The 21,886-nt window shown below is 38.3% G+C and overlaps 2 protein-coding genes across 4 annotated transcripts in view; both read left to right on the top strand.

The window, feature by feature from the left end:
* The window catches only part of LOC131772449 (MAM and LDL-receptor class A domain-containing protein 1-like), a 30,443-nt gene that overhangs the window by 3,001 nt on the left and 5,556 nt on the right, over positions 1–21,886 (top strand). The window contains exons 4-25 of the mRNA XM_066162813.1: positions 410–533; positions 637–728; positions 1,249–1,332; positions 1,841–1,983; positions 2,472–2,553; positions 2,764–2,808; positions 3,091–3,225; positions 4,019–4,251; positions 4,555–4,672; positions 5,149–5,344; positions 5,793–6,424; positions 6,673–6,795; positions 7,440–7,525; positions 7,830–7,924; positions 8,546–8,790; positions 9,296–9,403; positions 10,171–10,411; positions 11,553–11,708; positions 19,203–19,378; positions 20,032–20,166; positions 20,960–21,192; positions 21,497–21,614. Coding sequence (XP_066018910.1) covers positions 410–533; positions 637–728; positions 1,249–1,332; positions 1,841–1,983; positions 2,472–2,553; positions 2,764–2,808; positions 3,091–3,225; positions 4,019–4,251; positions 4,555–4,672; positions 5,149–5,344; positions 5,793–6,424; positions 6,673–6,795; positions 7,440–7,525; positions 7,830–7,924; positions 8,546–8,790; positions 9,296–9,403; positions 10,171–10,411; positions 11,553–11,708; positions 19,203–19,378; positions 20,032–20,166; positions 20,960–21,192; positions 21,497–21,614 — 3,600 coding nt within the window. The remainder of the gene's footprint in view (positions 1–409; positions 534–636; positions 729–1,248; positions 1,333–1,840; positions 1,984–2,471; positions 2,554–2,763; positions 2,809–3,090; positions 3,226–4,018; positions 4,252–4,554; positions 4,673–5,148; positions 5,345–5,792; positions 6,425–6,672; positions 6,796–7,439; positions 7,526–7,829; positions 7,925–8,545; positions 8,791–9,295; positions 9,404–10,170; positions 10,412–11,552; positions 11,709–19,202; positions 19,379–20,031; positions 20,167–20,959; positions 21,193–21,496; positions 21,615–21,886) is intronic.
* Positions 12,526–19,260, top strand: LOC136279802 (testis-expressed protein 9-like). 3 transcript variants are annotated; one of them, XM_066164080.1, is made up of 9 exons: positions 12,526–12,575; positions 12,668–12,828; positions 13,573–13,636; positions 15,399–15,463; positions 15,724–15,787; positions 15,866–15,966; positions 16,677–16,879; positions 17,619–17,640; positions 18,059–19,260. In XM_066164080.1, the coding sequence occupies exons 2-9, from the start codon at positions 12,758–12,760 to the stop codon at positions 18,078–18,080; spliced, it is 612 nt and encodes a 203-aa protein (XP_066020177.1). In that variant the 5' UTR covers positions 12,526–12,575; positions 12,668–12,757; the 3' UTR covers positions 18,081–19,260. The 3 variants fall into 3 exon arrangements, with proteins under 3 accessions (XP_066020177.1, XP_066020174.1, XP_066020179.1); XM_066164077.1 differs by lacking the exons at positions 17,619–17,640; positions 18,059–19,260 and adding an exon at positions 17,369–17,599; XM_066164082.1 differs by lacking the exon at positions 17,619–17,640 and having other exon boundaries at positions 12,533–12,575.

Consider the following 21,886-nt stretch of genomic DNA (forward strand, 5'->3'; position numbering starts at 1 on the left):
TTCTGCGTGACATACAAACCATTCTTGTTTATTTGATCCTGTGAGAAGTAGATCGGGTTTTTCGGCCCAGAGGATTTATAAAAACATGATATTTGAGGGGTGCATCTTCAGATTTTAAGTTTTTAAAATACCGAAAGGTAGATAGGCGTGAAGAAAATGAAGAGTTTCGAGCATAAAACTTTTACGTTTATGTAGTTGCTCACGCAAGTATGCTTGTGACGAATGTCATCCTATCGCTGTTTTTCCAGACGCAGTTTTCGAGAGAATGGCACTGAAGTAAAATTGTTCCTAAGATGACCTCGTAAAGGAAAAGCATTGACGTCTCTGTGCTGATCGTTTTTCTCGTAGAGTTAGCGAAACTCCGTAACTAGTTATTGTAACAGAAAAATTTTCCCCTTCTTTTGATCAGCATCTCAGGGGAGAGCCATGCAAGTCATAAATCAGGCATTTGCTGATTACACCAAGAATACGTGCATCAAGTTTAAGAAGAGGACCACTGAAACTAGCTACGTTTCCTTCTTCAGGGGATCAGGGTAAAGTTTAACATTACGCCAGAAAATTCCTAAGTTTCTTTTTCCACCATCGTCAACTTATGAAAATTTTGCTGCGATTTTAAATCATTAACTCTTTCTTCAGTTGCTGGTCTTATGTTGGAAGAACTGGTAGAAAGCAACAATTATCTCTTGCCTCCGGATGTTGGCACAAGGGAATAGTTGTACACGAAATAGGTGAGTTTCGCTTCCCCCCCTCCACACCCTACCCTTGAGAAAAAAATAATCAACTGAATTCAAAGCCATGTTCAACAAAAAGAAAGCATTTTATTAGACGAAAATATTCTGGATTATCCGTTCAGTAATACTTTTAATCCAAAGATCCAAGAACTGGTTAAGCTTGATTTCCGCAGCCTCCTTGAACGAACATGTTTCCAACAAGATTAGCTGAAAAGTTAATCTTGATGCTTTGTCGGCTCTGTAAGCCTGGTGCCCACAGCGATCAAGCTACCACTTTCAAAACTACACTTTGTCAGTATGGACAAGAGAGAACGCCGGGGCCAGACTTATTATACAAGAGAGCATTCGAGGGATGGGTAGGAGGGGCGGGGAAAATGACGCTAGGAAAGGAGGTACAAACCTTCATTAACGTTCAACCGGTTTAGCTTGAGTCTGAGTGTGACAATCTTCCTTTTTGATACTTTCTGCGTTGAAGTCAAACGGGTTAACCAATTTTATTCTGAATTTTTTCGCACAGGGCATGCCTTGGGCTGGTTTCATGAACAATCACGACCTGACAGAGATAACTTCGTAACCATCAAATATCAAAACATTCAAGATTGTGAGTATTTGGGTTTCTGAAAAAGGAGTAAAGAATGATCAGGGGTGGAAGATATGAACAAGGATTGCAAATCATATTTGAGTTACACTTTGGATCGATTGAAGCAGCTATAACAGTGGAATGAAATGCGAAAATCATACATACGAAGACCAGGTCGGTAAAAACGCTAAAACAAACTTGTGTAGGCAACCATGTTTGGTAAGGCTGGAAAAGGTTAACTCGGGATGCAAATAACAATCTAAAATATTATGCTCGCAGTTTTCAGGGTGTACGTAGCTCCTTTAGTGAATCAGCTTTATCGATATCAAACCATTCTTAATGATAGCTTACGATTCAAGCTAACTCAAGCTAAAGCGTTTCGCAAATTGTAACTCGAGTAGCAAAAAAAACAAACAAAAATCAAATGCCCAAGAAGAAAGTAGAATTTAAGTAACAGACTGAGGATAAACATTTCATGAGTAATTAAATACAATACCTCATCGAAGACTAATTTTTTTCTCTCCGACAGCTGCCAAAAACAATTTTAAGAAATACACATCAAGTGTCATCGACACATTGGGAACGCCTTATGATTATGGATCTGTGATGCATTACGGAGCAAAATACTTCTCCAAGAATGGTCAACCTACAATAGTGCCCAAGAGATCAGGGGTATGTAAAACATTTATAACTAATCATACTTCTCATTGAAAGTCTTTCAAATTAGAAAGTTACTATTCCTCCTTTCTGTAACTAGTAAACTGAACATGCTCGAACTTCAAAAATTAATCATGAAAATTATAAATAAGCCATCAGAACTGAGGAGAGCTCGTCATTTCTGTCGCGGTCTCGTTGGCAAGACCTTTGTATTCTATCCAGAGAATTTGACGCCCACCCTCTCACTGATCTCGTAAAGCTCTATTTTTACTCTATTAAATTTTGAGGTTTCGTTTTATCAGTTGTGAACCGTAATAATTCGATTTAGCGCCCTCCTTCCAACAAGCGTCCCTATTCTGTTTTGGTGATAGAACTGCTTAAGCACTTGTACATTGTGATCAACCGTGGTTCATCTTCCTTAATTTCTTACTTTAAGCCTCATTATAAAACCTGTGGTCTACGTCTCAGTCTCTCGACATCTATGACAAACTTTTAAATTCTAGGTAACAATTGGTCAGCGTAATGGACTCAGTCCAATTGACATTCGACAAATGAACTTGATGTACAAATGTTCAGGAGGACCTGGTAATGAGACAAATATACTTGATAACATAAAGTAAAAAAAGCTGACCTTTTAATGTGTTTTCACGTCACTTATTGCTGTTAGTGCTATCTATACCATTACCTCTTATGGTTATATAGTTATGTTTTAATTCGTGTTAGAATATTTCTTACCAATAACGATAGAAATGTGATTTCAGAAAATGCCTTTATATACTTTTTTTTCTTCAAAAGGCCCAACGACACCTGCCACCGCTTCTCCTCCTCCTCCATCCTCAGGTTGTATAAATTCTGTTATATTTACTCAATCTATTTGTGTTACAGAAAGCACAGAAAGTCAAGAAACATAATCTACCATTCTCATATAATTCCTGCTTAATTTTTCAAAAGCCTTACAGAACATTTAAACAACGATAAACCCCAACACACATTAAGAAACGAATACCTCGTAAGAAGTTATACTTTTTTCGCTATGTTTTCACACACTCGGTTTTCATATAATCTTTGCTAGAGTAAATAATATTTAGAGAAAAAGATTTCATTGTTCAAATTCCTATGCAGCATCCTCTTGTAACTTTGAAAGTGGTATGTGTTCTGGCTGGACTCAGGATAAATCAGATAATTTTGACTGGACATCGAGATCTGGTTCCACCCCATCGTCCAACACCGGTCCTACTTCGGGCCACGGAGGTTCAGGTATGTGTTGGAAGAATTATTTTTAAAGCCTTTCTTTACAACGAACAGGAGACCATTATCACTAAGATAGAGTCGGAGAGATTTTTCGCTGGAATCATTACTTTGCATTTTATTCTGGCATTGCATTCAAATTCCACCTTCTTTTCCCACTTTATGGCCTAAAATGACATAAATCTCGTATTTAAAGAGATAACGGAAAAAACGAGTAGGGAAGACAGATTTTTGTAGTCTTTATTTTTGAGCGCAACCGAGCTGGAATAAAAGTAGTTTGAAGTTAGTTATACAAAAGTGACGCAGGTACCGAGCTTACAAATTTCTGTAAGCGAAAAAAAAAATAGAAACAACTCTAGATGCGGAATTTAGTTCAAAATTCTTCGCCTTTGAAAAATATTATTTTTCTCTTGCAGCGATTAGTTGATAGGTAAAGCTGGAGTTACGGATGTGAATCCTTCCCCCTTTTGCATGGTGATAAATTTCCTGCGTTTTCAGAGCTTGTGTTCATCACTAACTATTTCCTGAAAAGTCTTAAACCTAACGCCAGAAAATCTTGATTGGTCCAAAGTGTGCTTAGCTCACTCAAACAAAAAAATTCTACAGTATTAATTGAGTAAATGAAAAGCTCCTCAGTACTAACTTGCTATCGTTTTGAGATCATTACTGCGCAAGGCATTTTGCTTGACTAATAATCTGTGGTAAATGTTCGAAAATATTTTGGTGTCGCCATTTAGTTGTATGGTTACCATCTGCAGCTGGTAAATTTCCTGACGAAACAACTTTTTATTTTCATCTTCAGGGAAGTATATGTACATTGAAACTTCATCTCCAAGAGTAAACGGAGACAAAGCAAGACTTAGATTTACAGGTTCTGATAGCGGCGCGTTTTGTCTGAAGTTCTTTTATCACATGTTTGGAACGTCGGTGGGAACTCTAAACGTGTACAGCGGAAGTAAAAATGTCTTTACCAAGTCAGGTAGCCAGGGAAATAAGTGGATAGAGGCGAAGGTTCCTATCTCTTCAAGTGGACGAGTAAGTCTTTTTTGATAACAATTTCTTACTTTAGGATTGCAATCATAGTTTGAGAATCGTCTATCTTCAACTTTTTTCATGAACTCTTGACTGTAGGCCCCAAATCGCCGTGTACCTAGAGAGCTGTTGTATGGCTCGGGTAGCATGTGTCAAAAATGGTCACAACATGCTGATAAATTATTGGAAATTTGATCAAATTATTGTAAAACAAGCGAAAAAGCGCGGAATGGTTCCATCCAAGAATTGGTGTCTAAATCTTTCTTCCCGATTGTGCATGTATGCAAACTGATTATCTTCTTTCAGGTTCAAGTGACATTTGAGGGAGTCAGAGGGAGGTCTTGGTCAGGAGATATAGCTATTGATGACGTAACCATAGCGAAAGGAGGTTGTTTCGCCCCACCCACTCCTCCTCCGCCTCCAGGTACCTTTCATTTTAAGATAACTGAATCACAATGCGTAATTTTAACTGACTTCCGTATAAAAATATTACATGGATACTGCATCTAAATGGTCTGGTTTTATTGAAAGACTCTTTTTCGAGACATTTTTATTGCAGACAAAACTTCTCCACAGTTTTTGATAGATAGTCAAATTTACTATTTTTGTGTGTTTTTCTCGTTCTGAAGTTATAACCTGCAACGATTTCAATTTCGTTCAATATTTTTCTGCGCGTTGCATGTGATCTCCGCAAGATGAAGTTGCATTCAGCCTTGCAATAACCAGCTACTTACTTTACTGCTGAGTGAAGTCATTAATTAACAATAAAACCAAACCCAACCATTTGAAAGGCAGTTGATGCGCGTCACAACAAATCGAATTTATTTGTCATAATTTGATCAAGGAACAAGCATCCATCCTAGCTGATATTGAAGTGCTGTCCGTTTGTTTGTTGTCTAGCCGGTAATTGTGGATCCCGACCAAGTGTTCGAATCGTTGGTGGCACAGTAGCACCCAGAAACAGCTGGCCTTGGCAAGTAATGCTCCTGACCACATCCAATCAGCAGTTTTGTGGAGGCTCATTGATTGACCCTTTGTGGGTGGTAACAGCAGCGCATTGTGTTACTCGGAAATCGCCCCGTAGTCTTAGAGTCAGGTTGGTATTCGTTGCTCAAGAACTGTAGCGAAATTTTTCTTTAGAACAACAAACTTATCGTCCATACAAAATCAGACAATTGTGCTAAATTCAACTCGCTCTGAAATGGGTTGAGTTGTTTGTGTCACTCTTATGCAAGATTTTATTTAGATGTGAGTCCTGATGTGAACTCAGCGAGATAGTGAAAAAAAAAACATAGAAAAATAATTATTTCACTGAAATACATGCTGCTGATAACGGCTTGGCAGATCAAAGAAAGTTTTTGTATTTTGCGTCTAGGCGTCGATCAACGATATCTGCCATAACATACAAATGATGTTACATTGCAGTGCAATAAAAAGACGAACAAACAAACAAGAAAACCAAATCAAACAAATACAAATTTGAAATAAAGCTTGTAGCGGGGAAATGTTTTGTCAATTTATGCTATCTTTTTCATCAAACGCAGAGTGGGAGCTCATTTCAGGACATCACAATTAGTAGGAACAGAACAGAATATCAACGTTGCCCAGATCATTTCCCACGAGAATTATAGAAAACCAAAGTCCTTCAGCAATGACGTAGCTCTCCTAAAACTGGCTAAACCCGCTGTACTTGGTCGAGGAGTTGGGCTCGTCTGTTTATCAAATCCAAGCAATGTTCTTCCCATTGACAAAAGTAAGCACTGCTGGATAACTGGATGGGGGACTCTGAAATCCGGTGGCAGTCAACCCAAGGAACTCATGCAAGCCAGCGTCCCACTTGTATCAAAAGCGCGTTGCTTGAGAGCCTATCCTGGCAAGATAGACGACACCATGTTGTGCGCAGGTCTGGACCAAGGCGGAGTGGATGCTTGTCAAGGCGACAGTGGTGGGCCGCTTGTCTGCGAGTTCAATGGCAGATGGTTTTTGGAGGGAGCCACAAGCTGGGGTTATGGCTGCGCCAGGCCTAACAAGTATGGAGTGTACGCTAGCATTGCCCATCTGAGGTCATGGATAACCAACAAGGCAGGCCTTTCACAACCCAGCCCACCTCCACCAGTGACTCCACCGCCGCCGTCCACCCCGGCTCCACCAACGGCAAAACCACCCCCACCTCCAAGTAAGATTTTTACGTCAAATAATTACATCTTATCTTACCGAAAATTTTATTTCAAAAACATTTTTGAAGAGAAAAACATGCATAGTTTACAATTCTCTTCATCTTCCACGTAAATGTTTATGTGCTACTTTTCACGCCTTGAGAATGAAGCGGTAATTTGTGAAATCATTCAGCGCCCACAGCAATTGAATTTTAAGGAACACAATGTAAATGCACCGTTGGAATAAAATATACTATTGTTTCCGCAGATTGTAATGATAATCCCAAATACGCCGACATTTGTCCTTCAATTGCATCATGTGGAAACTACTGCAACAATAACAAAGCTTGGGCGCAAAAAAACTGTCAAAAGTCGTGTAGAATGTGTCAAGGTAAGTTCCATGGTGCGCTGCCTGAGAAATACGAACAGAGTACAAAAAAAGGTGGGAACACAATTTTGAGTCGACACATGCAAAAGGTCCGCTAAAATAGTCAACGACTGAAAAGCCGAGAATGAATTTGATACTTCGCATCAACTGAGAAATCTTTAAAACGAACACAGAATGAATAAAAAATGCTTTTCTCAACCAACTCACCCAATTCCCTTTCGATCGGCTCGATGGCTTTGCTCGTTAGGAATTAGATCTATCAACAAACAAATTTTAAACCTACATTCCTCTTTGGCATACATATTAATTTTAAGTGTGGGAACAGAACCTCATTCTTGCACACATTTTTCAAACTATTGACTGCGTTTTACGAAATCGTAAAGACAGTTCTTACCATTATGTCCGTTTAGATTTTAATTTTTTCAGAGGTTGAAACTTTATGATTGCTAAACAAAGCGAAAATTATCTCAATCCAATTCCTTGATTCCTATCAATCTTTGTTGTTGAGCTCACTCGATTAAGCTTTCCCAAGTTTCACAAGAAAATAGAGTCAATGGTAAAATGATTCTCTCGAATAAGAAAATATTCACAGCTTTTTCTCCTTTAAGTTGACTGACTGAGTAGACTTTATTGCAATTTCACAACAGGACAACTCCAATGTGGTTCCACGCCCATCTCTCAATCACGTGTCATTGGAGGTCAAGATGCAAAGCCTGGAGCCTGGCCATGGCAGGTGTGATGTCTTAGCTTTGCAAGTGTACATCTTCTACGCTGTCTGTTTCGAGAGACTAGCAACTTCAATTTAAAATCAGTTGTAGGGTATACTAGGAAATCACTGCTGGCGAGATAAACGTTTGGTTTCATTGTTGGCAAGTTTAAACATGACTCCTGAATTGTGGTCATGTTTTTAAAACCATGTTTGCAGGCTAAGGTTCATTAAAATTCCTTCAGCTGAAGGTAAGGGATCCTGTATGAAAGTTTATAAAATGTTTGAAATTTGAAGTTGGTATTCATACTTTCGATGTTTCGTCATATAGATCGCATTACAGCGTAACAACAGATTCATCTGTGGAGGATCGCTCATCTCTGCCACTTGGATCGTTACTGCTGCCCATTGTGTAGCAAGCAGCAGGTAAGGGCTTCCTTTTTTTATTTGATAAAGCAGGCCTAATGATGCTTTTGAGAAAAACATTGGCTGATTACCAAACTGATCAACCCACCAACCTCAACATATAGCGACCAACCAGCTTGTTGACCAGTAATCTTGAACTGACTGGCCAATCAACCAACTGGCCAACTGACGACCTATAGATAAGGAACGACTAACAGACCCGACCCAACCGACTGATCAACCGAATGACCATCTCGACGACTACTGTCGAACAATCAATGAAACTGGTCAACAGATCTAGCCGGCTTATTACAACTGACTGTCCATGCACCATAAAACAACCAACCAACCTACAATCGAGAAAAATACCGAGATTTGAAACTGATTGACTTACCATACGAACAGGTGACCAAATATAAGACGAATAAACTGGCCGATCAACCGATTCACCGAGCAATCAAAATACGGCGAGACATAATTCACATCCCACTATAGCATAATATTCCTTCATTGGATAAATATTTCAGACTATATTTGACAGTCCAACAATGTAATAAGCTTCTTTGTCGATTGAAGGTTGTGCATAACCATAATGTAGCAATTCCAAATCAACCTGAGCATACTTGTGTTGTTTATCTTTAGTAACCCTGCTAGCTACAAAGTAGTTGTGGGAGATCACAATCGGAATGCTAACGAAGGAACAGAGGAGTCAGTTGGTGCCAAGCGAGTAATTTCTCACCCTCAATACAATCGTCCTGGTAGACTGAACAATGACATCGCCCTGATTGAACTCGCTGCGCCTGTGAAACTCTCTGCCAGGGTGAACCCCGTGTGCCTACCGTCTAGCGACTCAAATGTACCCACAGGATCAAAATGTTACATTACAGGTAAGAGCGGTCATAAATAACGCACTTGTTTCATGTACACTATGAGAATATTATACGATGATAATGCCCAAAACTCGTGTATCAAAGCAAAACACATAAGCTTTATAGTTTAGTAATTGACCCACCGGCTTGTGAAGAAAACTCTCTGCAAACTCTTCAAACTCTCCAGCGCCTAGTTGAAAATCTATGGTTGGTTGAATCAGCTTTATTATTGCTTGCCTAACAAGCGGGGCATTATTCACAATGTAGAGTTCTGCATATTACCATGTTTAGCTTAAAAGTGACACGGGAGATTCCTTTAGAAAGCACTGCGTTGGAGATAACAGCCTTCTGCAAGCATGGTTGAAACATTATCGTGCTTCCTCGTACACTTTTTCATAATTCTTTCCATTCCCGCCGGTAGGTTATCACTTAACAGATAGGGACACAATTGGGACCTACCTATCTGTCTTCTGAGCTATTGACATGTTTTAGTGGTAATTTTGTGAACTTTCTGCTTTGATAGGTTGGGGAAAGATTAAACATCCGGGAAGTTCTCATCCTATTTTACAGCAAGCCATGATGCCGCCCATCGATCCAGCGAAATGTCGGCAGAGGATTCAAGCGAGTGGAGGTGCTCTCGATAATCTAGTAGATTTTCTCATTTTAATGTTGTCAGCTCTATGCTCATTTTTTCTTCTCTTGCGTTCTAATGTAGAACTTATTCATAAAGTTTGTTATGGGATTGTCAAATCCGCTATTTCATGAAAAGCGTCCACACAACAATGAAGCGCAAATTATACATTAATTCTGGCTGGCATGTTACGAAACTACGTGCGGTAAATTTTCATCAACCCTGAATTCAATTTCCAGCTGTTTCAACAACCAAGGAATAGATCGAGAATGGACTCCCAATGTTTTCAGAATCTTAATGATCTGAACTAATCGCCATGTAAATGCCGTGGCTAATGCCATCTTAGGTGCGCCCGAAATCCGAATCTTTTTAACCGATCTAGATAACAATGTACTTCAGTGACGGATCACTAAGTCAGTTGAGGGTTTGAACTTCGATGCTTTCATAGAATTTGAATCTTCTACTTAGGTTTCACTTTCAAAATGCCTGTTAAACTACACCTGCGTGCATCAATTGATGCTTCGAACTAACCATACTTGTTTATCAAACCCTGTAACCCACTATTTGTTAATGAACCCTTTAATTGACTAAGTCGAATGCCGTTTAACTTCAGCAAGAACATATTGAATTCGAGTAACATCAGTCACAAGAAGATTTTTCACGGTGTTAATAAAATCCAAAGAAGTTTTGTATTATCTTTGACAATGGTTAAAAATTGTGTTTTTGGATTACTCGTGCTTATTTAGGGATATTTTCATTTTTTGTAGTCTCAATATCGTTAACTCCGCAAATGTTGTGCGCGGGCGTGGACAATACCATTTTAAGTGGTTGCCACGGTGACAGCGGAGGACCGTATGTGTGCTTGAATGCGGACGGGAAGACATACACCTTGCATGGTGCAGTAAGCTGGGGTTCCTCCAGATGCGATGCTAAACAACTTTTTACTGTGTTTGCTCGAGTGACGCAGTACCGAGCGTGGATCAAACAGCACACTGGGTTAGGTGGATGAGGACATGCGGATAGATAAACTGTACATAAACTGGATCCATCAGAAAATGCGTTCTTAAAGTGTTAATTTAAGGTGGTTTGAGGGGAAATAAAAAGCAATTTACGTGTGAAAAGTGTGGAGTTTCAATTATTTTTTCCGACCTCTTTTTTACCCGATGACCGTTTTCATAAGAATCCAGAAAAGTGGCCAATGAAAACTTAGCCATCGCCGAAATTGTGCGTGCAGTCGAGGCAAAAAATGATACAGCTGAAGATTTTTGAACGGTCTTAAATTTTTTACCCAGGTAATTCGGAATATCTGTTTGTGTTGGTGCTAAAATGAGAGCACCTTAAAATGTAAATCGATATTCTTCCGGTACGTGAAACATCGCTGCACCAGATACGAAAGGGAAAAAACGCTTCCACAGATTTATATAGATACTTCTCCAATCTACATGTGATTTTCTGTATTTGATCGGTTGTTCGTGTAGTCTGATATAACGATATAAAAATGTACAATAGTAGACCAGGAAAAACTGACTGTCGGTACTAACGACTGACACTGATACTGAGCGAAAGTCATGATCAGTAAAGAGTGCTTGTGACTCGTGTTCAAGATTACTGACATTCGGACGATCAAACTGCAATATCAATTATTACACCTACGTTTAAACTATTCACCGTAGTAAATGATCCCATGAGATAATACCCTCGAGAACAATCCATTATCAATAGATACCAACGCACACTTTATCACAAATATGCAAAATAAGTGGTTTCGCAATGCTTTCTTCCCCCCTGCATACCTTTCTTTACTAAGTTGCAAGAGAAATTCTCACGAGAAACTTAAACAAACGAAAACTTGTCACCATAGAACTAAACTTAGAGAGTATTAACTAAATAATGCTTATTAAATCGTCCGCTAGAGCTCGCTAAAGGTCGATCTTTGTTCTCCACTATGAACAAGAGAGGTCTCTTAGGGGTGGCTCATTTTAAGGACAGCAGATCACAGCAGTGTCTCGTTCCAGAGCCTATCCCCTAAAATAACAGCTCACATCATTCATATTCCTTTGAAAATGATAAGGCCCCCTCGACCGGCCTTTTACAGCTCACTTATCTTTCCAGAAGTTGAGAATTTTCTGTAGATTATCTTCGTTTGCAGTTTTCCTGATATCAAGCCATTGCGAGAAAAAATCGCGGAGCCCAGAGATGATGAGTTAAAGATGCTTGTGATGTCGCATGTTTTGACCTCACCTGGACACTCCACGTATTTCTATCCGTTTTTCTCAGCGATGTCTCTGACCTGCTCATCGCTGAGGTACGCACCCGAATTGAAAACCAGACTTTGAGTGAATGCTCTTCTCCCATATTTCACAAAGGCATTCTCTTCCCATTGAATTACACAGAAGATTATTCAATGCGCTTTAAGTTCTTTCTCGTAACAATGCTTCAACGTGGTCTCGAGATAAACATAGTGGAGACTATGAAAAAAGTGAACTACATCAAATCTTGCATCGTCCTCGTCTTTCTCTTTAGCGTACTCTTGAAAGATAGTCGCCACCCACTCATATGTAACCTCGTCTGTTGTAGTAGCTTTACCTTATTGCGAAATGTTTCCAACATTCGCCTCTCTCAGAGGCTCGATGACACGCTCCGATATTAGATGCTTTCCCTTATAAGCTTCAGGGCAAGTAACAAAGGCAAGACCGTCTGGTTTATAGTTATCTCGAAGATCTGCAAAAATGGTTGACCTTGACCCCGTGCCAGCTATATCATTGGTATCATCGTCCATGTTTCGTATCAAGGGGTTAAGTTTCTTAAGAACCTGTGGTGCTGCGTCTGTAGGAGAGTAGGGGTAATAACAGGGTAATTTAGTGTTATTAACTGAGTTGAAAACGTAAATTGGCGACCGTTAAGAGTTTAAAGGCTGACGTTTCGAGTGTTAGGGCTTCGTCAGAGCGATTGAAGCTCGAAACGTCAGCCTTTAAAATCGGTGGCCAAATTTACGTCTTCAACTCAACTGATAACGCTAAATTACCATGTTTCGTATCACTTCGTTGGTTCCCAGGAAGTATGGGTTTTCAAAATGGCGCCGGAATGAAAACCGAGAAGCCACTGGGTACCAAATTACCTTTCAAATCAACCAGAGGTAAATCACAAACTTTAAGTCAAGGTCGTTATCATCGTGAGTGATGACATTACCATTTGGAATGATTTTGTTTTTCCAAGACAGAGGAAGATTAGCCGTTGTAACTATTTTTTATTTCCTTTTTACAGTCACGTCTAAGTTCGGCGGCAAAGCGATCTTCCTCAGCTTCTTCAAATGGAGGTCGAAAATTTTCTGGAAGTTTCCCGAGATCGTCAAGTATGGAAAAACCACCCTCTGGAAAGACAAAGAATATAGCACAAGGCCTTCTGAGCAAGGAAGAGGAGTATACGTCAGTATAAGGCGTCTATCTTAAGTAATAGCAGTGCCCAACTACTTTTATGACCCTGCGAGGCACACAAACATAAATGACAGCAACTTAAAAGCACACTGTTTACATTGAGTAGTTCTATCTGTCGCTGTTCCTTTCAAAACACGCGATAAGATACACGACGGTCGTGTCCCCCATCGTTTTGATCCTATTCCTGAAAGAACCTAGGATGAAGGGTCAGGCGAAAAAAAATACCTGTATCCCCAACTCAAACGTTTGAGATACAATTTACAGATTAGAAGATTAGACATAAACAATTTCTTTCCAAAATTAAGTCGTGGTCATCTGCTTTGATTTTAAATGAAATTGAGGATGTAAATCTAATTGTAATAATTTAATATCAAAATTTGGCTGGATAAACAATGAGGTGGGATTTTTGGTAGATAAATTTATATTATTAACGTATGAGCAAGGGTTTAATTGTTGTACTTTATAGGAAGCTTTGTCGATAATCTTTCTCTGATTACTGGAAAAGGTAGCCTCAGTTTCAACCCTTTAATTCTCATGAGTGACCAAAACAGGTTTTCTCCTTACATCTCCAAACTCAAACTCTCGTCAAAAGAATTGTATGGCCAATAGTAAGGAGAATTACTAATGAGATCCTGAGAGTTGTGGGGTTGATAGATGCAGAGAAAAAAATTAATTTTCTCACAAACTTCTGTATGTTTGTGAATTTATGCTTACTTGCTATGTTTTGACATAAAGGCGACTCAATGCTGAATTAGAGGAAAGAACTGCAAGTCTGATAAAAGAAGCAGAGGAAGTGATGGTAATTTTGGAACCTTTATTGCAGTTATAGTATTATCATGTTACTGTATGATTCACCTTCTATATATGTCAGTCTGCATATTTATACATTACTGTTGAAGGGGAATTTTTAAGTTTGGATGGTTTCAAACTATATTCATTTTCCTTTATTTTCAGATTATGGAAAGATATGGTATAATAAAATGAATTTCAAGTCAAAATGATTTCAAACTTGTTTGAGTTGATTTCTTAGGTTGAGGTATATTAATGTACTCCTTGAAAAAAGAAAACTGCATTATTTTTTAAGCACTCTGAAATTATTTTGAGCTGGAATCATTTTAAGCTGCAACACTTTTGTTAAACAAAGTAGAGCTCAAAATTGATTCAACTGTGTTTGGAGTATCTTGACTCTAAACCCATTTTGACCCATGGGATATTTATAGCTGACATTTTGATTGAGTCTCCATGTATTTTGACAATTTTATTTTTGAATGTTGAGCCTTGGCTACAACCCTGATGATTCCACTTCCAAAGACTATATTCTTGAAAGAAAATCGAGAGTTCCATACTATTCTGAGATTTTGTTGACTCTATTCCATATTATCAAGACAAGAGTGGAATTCCAATCTCAGGAGTCACATGATTTGATTACTCAATCTGATAAAGAAAGGTACAAATGGGTTCCAATGTCCTATCTTCAAGAATTCCTTTGCTTGTTTAAAAGATAGAACTAAACTAAAATAAAAGAAACTGCATGGAAAAGTACTGTAAGCCTAATACCTTCTGAATGAAAGAAAAGGAAAAATGTTCCTAAACCATATTTCAGCATTTATGGAATAGAAAGTTATGCCCCCAATTCAAATAACAAAGATACCTCTTTTATTGAAATTACAGTGTGGCTAAGGAAATTATGTTAATTTGAAGCATTTCCCTAACACCATAAGGTACATGTAGGTGCATGTAGGTGTACATGTAGGTGCATGTAGGTGTACATGTAGGTGCATGTAGGTGTACATGTAGGTACATGTAGGTGTACATGTAGGTGCATGTAGGTGTACATGTAGGTGCATGTAGGTGTACATGTAGGTGCATGTAGGTGTACATGTAGGTACATGTAGGTACATGTAGGTGTATATGTAGGTGCATGTAGGTGTACATGTAGGTGCATGTAGGTGTACATGTAGGTGCATGTAGGTGTACATGTAGGTGCATGTAGGTGTACATGTAGGTACATGTAGGTACATGTAGGTGTATATGTAGGTGCATGTAGGTGTACATGTAGGTGTACATGTAGGTACATGTAGATGCATGTAGGTGTCCATGTAGGTGTACATGTAGGTGCATGTAGGTGTACATGCAGGTGCATGTAGGTGTACATGTAGGTTCATGTAGGTGCATGTAGGTGTACATGCAGGTGCATGTAGGTGTACATGTAGGTTCATGTAGGTGTGCATGTAGGTGCATGTAGGTGTACATGCAGGTGCTTGGAGGGCAAAAATAGAGAGAGAGGGAGAAAGGAAAAGGAAGGCAGCTCTCCTGCAACAAGGTTATCACCATGGCAACCAAACCAGAACCCACCCCCATGCACCTTTCATCACAAAGCTGACATACACCTGTACTGTCATAGCAAAATGAAGTGGTTCCCTCTGGGCTCCCTCTCCATCACATGTGTAAAACTGCTGCCCAGCTTAAATTGAATTTTACCCCCATCTTAGAAAGAATTAGAGATACTTGTAGTTTGAATTTACATTTGACAAGTTTTGTTTTTTATGGATACATGCCAGCATGACCAAGATGAGCTTTTTTCCAGGCCTACTGCAACAGAAGTAGAATTATCAGAAAATCTGGAGTAAGTAAATTAGGGTATGAGCATTTGTTCCTAAGGCATCTTTTGCTTGTACTTATTATTATCTCTCCAATTTTAATGAAAATATTTGGGTGCAAAAACAAAACTGAAGGAAGAGTTAAAATTTTGTTCAAATCAAGGCAGGCATTTCTGTTTTGTCATATTCAAATAGCGAGTGCTTCAGACACATACAAGTAAGGATTAAAAATGGAGGCTGCTGGTGCCTCTAGAGAACACTTAATTAATATTTTTTTCCTTCTCAGAGATCTTCTTCCATTGATGGACTTTTCAAATGTGGATATACCTTCATCATCAGTCTTAAAACAGGTACCTTTTTTGGTGCATTTGCAAATGTATCTTTTCACTCTCAACCTTAGTCAATATTTTTTTATCTGTTTATTTCAGAAACCTGTAGGCAGTAATACAACTATGACACAGACAAGGCCTGTGAGTAGTGCAGCAGGCAAACAGGGAAGTAGACCCACTTCAAGAACAAAGAAAACTAGGTAAACATGGCTAATGTGCTGCCTGTACCATGCTCAGCTTAATTAGCTTACATAAATAAACATGGCTAAGTGTTTTGATAATGTTTGATCAAAGATTTCTGGTTGACAACACTATAACTTGACAGTGGCCCAATTTTCTGTATTTAAAAAAATTCAACCTGACATTAAATAGCTCGATATTTTGCTCTGTCACTGATTCAGCAGATTGAATCTTTAGTTTTGCTAGCAGTTTTGGCCATGTATAGAGCACTTTTCTTTGCAGATCCATAGTAGTGCCAAGTAGCAGAGTTAGCATGCATGCATCCATGCAATCAGACTATGCTTGATAATCAACTTTTAACAGTATCAAAGCTGCAGACAGATTTTTGATACCTAAATTTCACAATGGCTGGTATGGTTTTGAACAACATACCTAAATTCAATAGTTTAAAATTTTCTTTACACACAGTAAGATTGGAAGAAAACTACCAAATTGTACACTCTATGTAGTGTTTATATTTTGCCACCTCAGATGTTTTCAATTGGCACGTTAGTCATAAAATTGTTTGATGATATTGGACAAATAAAGGTACATTTAAGAAGTCATGCCTGTTAAGTTGAAATTACATCAACCTGCTGATCAACAAGCAATTTCACAAATGTACTTTTAGTAGAATATTTAGCAATAAAATTTTACTAACAATAATTTCTCTTTTGTATCTCTACCTTAGGCCAAAATCTAAAACAGCATCAGCACCTGGAAGTGTACCTCACACTCCTGTACCCTCTGATGACCTAATTGATATGCTTCAGGATAGGATAACTCTGGCAAACACAATCAGCACGCTAGAGAATGAAGCCCAAGACAATAATTATACTACAACTACAACTGACAACAGTGTTTTGCCAGTTGGTGCTGAGGAGATGGGATCAGGTAAACAATGTGTTCACCTTACACATGGAGGTAGAATTTAGATATATTTCTTCATTATTATTTTTTTTGTCTTTCTGTGCAGACCATTAACAAATGAGCCATCTTGATATTTCATTTTAAGAGCAAGGGGTGCTGTTTAAACAAATTTTCTCAGTAGACACAATAATGTATACCATAACTTTGGACACAATTTTCAAGGTTGGGAGATCATGGGATCATGAGTAATCAATACTTGTTTTAAATTTGTTTTTGTGGTTACTTTTACCACTGATTTTAGCTGTTTTAGCTACATTAGGGCTTATTTAACCAGAAACTTCTTTAACTAGAAACTTTTGAAATGGCCACCAATACAGCAGATAAAGGCCAAGAACTCGGTTCCTATGAGCTGAGTTATGATGTATGTTATAATTGGTTTTACAAAATTAACCTTTAGCCACTGGATTATCTTAGTGTCTCTAATAATATCAATACACTTTTTTGCAATTGAAGAAGCTACAATCAGGTTCCTTAAGGCAAAACTGAGAGTTATGCAAGAAGAATTAGACAGAGTTGTGGAGGAATGTAATAATATTTAAAGAGATGCTTGGATAGCTTGGAGTGCAGGCATCTTATTACATTGCAAAGTACCACCCATGGGAGAAGGGTGTCCCTTATCTATAATCCACCCCCCCCCTTCCCTTTGGCAATTCTACCTCTCTCCTTAACCAAACCTAAACTAACTCTGCCTTAAACATCCAAGATGGCAGCCAAATATTTTGCAGGTAAATACATATAACTGGCTTACCCATGATGTACATACTCTACAGGCAAATGTTTTGGACAATGTCACTCTTAATCATGCAAAAAGGGTGCAAATGCCTCAAATTGGTATTAAAAGGCCAGAAATGACGAACCTTTAGAATATTCCTGGTGATTGTTAGCCAGAAATCTCTGTACTCACCCCATTTAATAAGTGTGTCTCTCAGTGATGTTATAGATTATATTTGTTGTGCATTTGCATCTTTTTTATTATGCAAAGAGTGTTAAATAGCCTCAAAACTTATCTTAAAAGGTGGGAAGTGAAAAGCATTGGTAATGTCCTCAGTAGTTTTTACCTTTTAATGGTTGTGCACACCCTACTTAATGAGAGAATCTCTTAATGATGTTTAAGTTAAATTTGCATCATTCTGTGTCTTTTAGGATGAGAAAAAATCAGCAATAGAGAAGAAGGTCAAGGAACTGACTGAGGAACAGGGCAGATTACCAAAAACAAATCAGGGATTACAGGTTTGTAGCTAGTCCATCACAGCTATACCATCACAAACCTCAAGCTATGTATGCATTTAGGGTAATACTTTATTTCTTTTTCATCCTGGTTTTTCATCTTTCCCTCCTTTCATATTAGTATGTCAAAATGCCCAATAACAAAGACTGTCAGATCAATATCAGTATCTGGGCGACTACCTTCCCTTGCCCTAACCCAACATTAACCCTAACTAGCTATCAGTTGACTGTTGTTACTCCCGCATTCATACCTCGGAGGATTGTTAACTTGTTTACGTAAGCGAATGATTCGCGAATTGAATAGAGTATTTACTAACATTGAATGTCGATGATAGAGGAATTAGAGCCCTTGTTATCTTTTATAGACCTAAGAATACACCTAATTGACTCTGACGGCTGTGATATCATTTTGCAAAATCGACGATTTAAATATGAACCCAATTTAAACAATATGAACAATATGGAAAAGAAAATAAAAATGCTCAGAATCTAAGTCAAGAAACTGAAAAAACTGTAAATTAAAACAGAGCTGCTACCTGAAAGTTTCACTGAAATCTTTGTGGTTCTGGAATGCATGTAACAATTTTTAAAGTTTAATTTCTTAGCAAACATTTACATTTTTCTAACGATCAATTCATGTTTCTGTGAGAATGTTTGCTCATCATGTGAGAAAGCGGTCTCGATTGATCGGTTTGGGAAGTCCGAATAACTGTTCTCAGTATTTTAATCAACAAGGATTGATAATGGCATTTCTTAGTTTTAATTGCAGCCAGTTTGTTTCCATAGCTCTTCCAAAATCCACATATCATCTTCAGCTTAGCTCAGAGGAAATGCGAAATAGGTATCTATACTTGCGCGAGATAACTGTTCAGTCATTCGGCGAAGATCAAAAGAAAACGAAAGAGGAAAGCTGCTATTTTCAATATCTTTTTAGTGTTAATTGCATATAAACATGAACTAAATAGCTGAAGTCGCCGGTGCTTTTGAGGTTTTCTAACAAAGTAATTACCTTCATTACCATGAAGCACAGTCGGAAGTATTTGCTCTCCAGACAGCTGTGATTTACCTTTCAGACAGCTGCAACTTTTAAGTTTACACAGGGTAAATTTCGAAGGTGTAGGATCTGTTATAAAAGTAGCCAAGAGCTCTTGACAATCACATCTTCAGGTTTCAGCAAGATGAGGGTATTCGCTGTCTTGTGCTGTTTGATTGTTGGGGAAGTTTTGTCTGGGGAAGGTAAATCAGTAACCATTTTATGTTAGTCTTCTCCTTTTGATTATTTATTTTAGAAACTTTTACCAGTGATCGCTTTACACCGCAAGTTAAATTTATTTCCCAATCGGAAACATAAATACTCGCGAGAAAGAAACATTTTGCCATTTCTCTCAAATACAAGCTCAAACTTGAACCTGACTTTTTAATCATAATTTCAATCCTTGGGGATTTTTGCTATTCGAGTTTTGCCCTTCCCTGGTCCCTTCACAGCCCTGAGCGATGTCCAAAGAACAATTCCATTTTCACAGCAGTTGTATTCTCGTAATAGTAAGCAGGGTACTGGAGTTGTCGAACGACACCTGCCACCGCTTCTCCTCCTCCTCCATCTTCAGGTTGTATAAATCCTGTTATATTTACTCAATCTATTTGTGTTACGGAAAGCACAGAAAGTCAAGAAACATAATCTACCATTCTCGTATAATTCCTGCTTAATTTTTCAAAAGCCTTACAAAACATTTAAACAACGATAAACCCCAACACACATTAAGAAACGAATACCTCGTAAGAAGTTATACTTTTTTCGCTATGTTTTCACACACTCGGTTTTCATATAATCTTTGCTAGAGTAAATAATATTTAGAGAAAAAGATTTCATTGTTCAAATTCCTACGCAGCATCCTCTTGTAACTTTGAAAGTGGTATGTGTTCTGGCTGGACTCAGGATAAATCAGATAATTTTGACTGGACATCGAGATCTGGTTCCACCCCATCGTCCAACACTGGCCCATCTTCGGGCCACGGAGGTTCAGGTATGTGTTGGAAGAATTACTTTTAAAGCCTTTCTTTTCAATGAACAGGAGCCATTATCACTAAGATAGAGTCGAAGAGATTTTTCGCTGAAATCATTACTTTGCATTTTATCCCGGCATTGCATTTAAATTCCACCTTCTGTTCCTACTTTATGACCTAAAATGACATAAATCTCGTATTTAAAGAGATAACGGGTAGAACAAGTACGGAAGACATATTTTTGCGGTCTTTATTTTTGAGCGTAACCGAGCTGGAATAAAAATAATTCGAAGTTAGTTATGCAAAAGTGACGCAGGTACCGAACTTACAAAGTTCTGTAAGCGGAAAAAAAAAGATAGAAGCAACTCTAGATACGGAATTTAGTTCAAAATTTTCGCTTTTGAAAAATTTCATTTTTCTCTTGCAGCGATTAGTTGATAAGTAAAGCTTGAGTTACGGATGTGAATCCTTCCCCCGTTTGCATGGTGATAAATTTCCTGCGTTTTCAGAGCTTGTGTTCATCACTAACTACTTCCTGAAAAGCTTTTAGACCTAGCGCCAGAAAATCTTGATTGGTCCGAAGCGTGCTTAGCTCACTCAAACAAAAAAAAATTATACTGCATTAAGTAAAAGCTGCTCAGTACTAACTTGATAGCGTTTTGAGTTTTATCATTACTGCGCAAAGCATTTTGCTTGACTAATAATCTGCGTGGTAAATGTTGGAAAATATTTTGGTGTCGCCATTTAGTTGTATGGTTACCACCTGCAGCTGGTAAATTTCATGTCGAAACAACTTTTTATTTTTATCTTCAGGGAAGTATATGTACATTGAAACTTCATCTCCAAGAGTAAACGGAGACAAAGCAAGACTTAGATTTACGGGTTCTGATAGCGGCGCGTTTTGTCTGAAGTTCTTTTATCACATGTTTGGAAGGTCGGTGGGAACTCTAAACGTGTACAGCGGAAGTAAAAATGTCTTTACCAAGTCGGGTAGCCAGGGAAATAAGTGGATAGAGGCGAAGGTTCCTATCTCTTCAAGTGTACGAGTAAGTCTTTTTTGATAACAATTTCTTACTTTAAGATTGCAATCATAGTTTCAGACTCGTCTATCTTCAACTTTTTTCATGAAAATCTTGACTGTAGGCCCGAAATCGCCGTGTACCTAGAGAGCTGTTGTATGGCTCTGGTAGAATGTGTCAAATATGGTCAAAACATGCTGATAAATTATTGGAAATTTGATCAAATTTTTGTAAAACAAACGAAAAAGCGCGGAATGGTTCCATCCAAGAATTGGTGTCTAAATCTTTCTTCCCGATTGTGCATGTGTGCAAACTGATTATCTTCTTTCAGGTTCAAGTAACATTTGAGGGAGTCAGAGGGAGGTCTTGGTCAGGAGATATAGCTATTGATGACGTAACCATAGCGAAAGGAGGTTGTTTCGCCCCACCCACTCCTCCTCTGCCTCCAGGTACCTTTCATTTTAAGATAACTAAATCACAATGCGTAATTTTAACTGACCTCCGTATAAAAATATTACATGGATACTGCATCTAAATGACCTGGTTTTATTGAAAGACTCTTTTTCGAGACATTTTTATTGCAGACAAAACTTCTCCACAGCTTTTGATTGATAGTCAAATTTACTATTTTTGGGTGTTTTTCTCATTCTGTAGTTATAACCTGTATCGATTTCAATTTCGTTCAATATTTTTCTGCGCGTTGCATGATCTCCGCAAGATG

This window comes from Pocillopora verrucosa, chromosome 1 (genome assembly GCF_036669915.1).
Source record: "Pocillopora verrucosa isolate sample1 chromosome 1, ASM3666991v2, whole genome shotgun sequence".
Taxonomy (NCBI): Eukaryota; Metazoa; Cnidaria; class Anthozoa; order Scleractinia; family Pocilloporidae; genus Pocillopora; species Pocillopora verrucosa.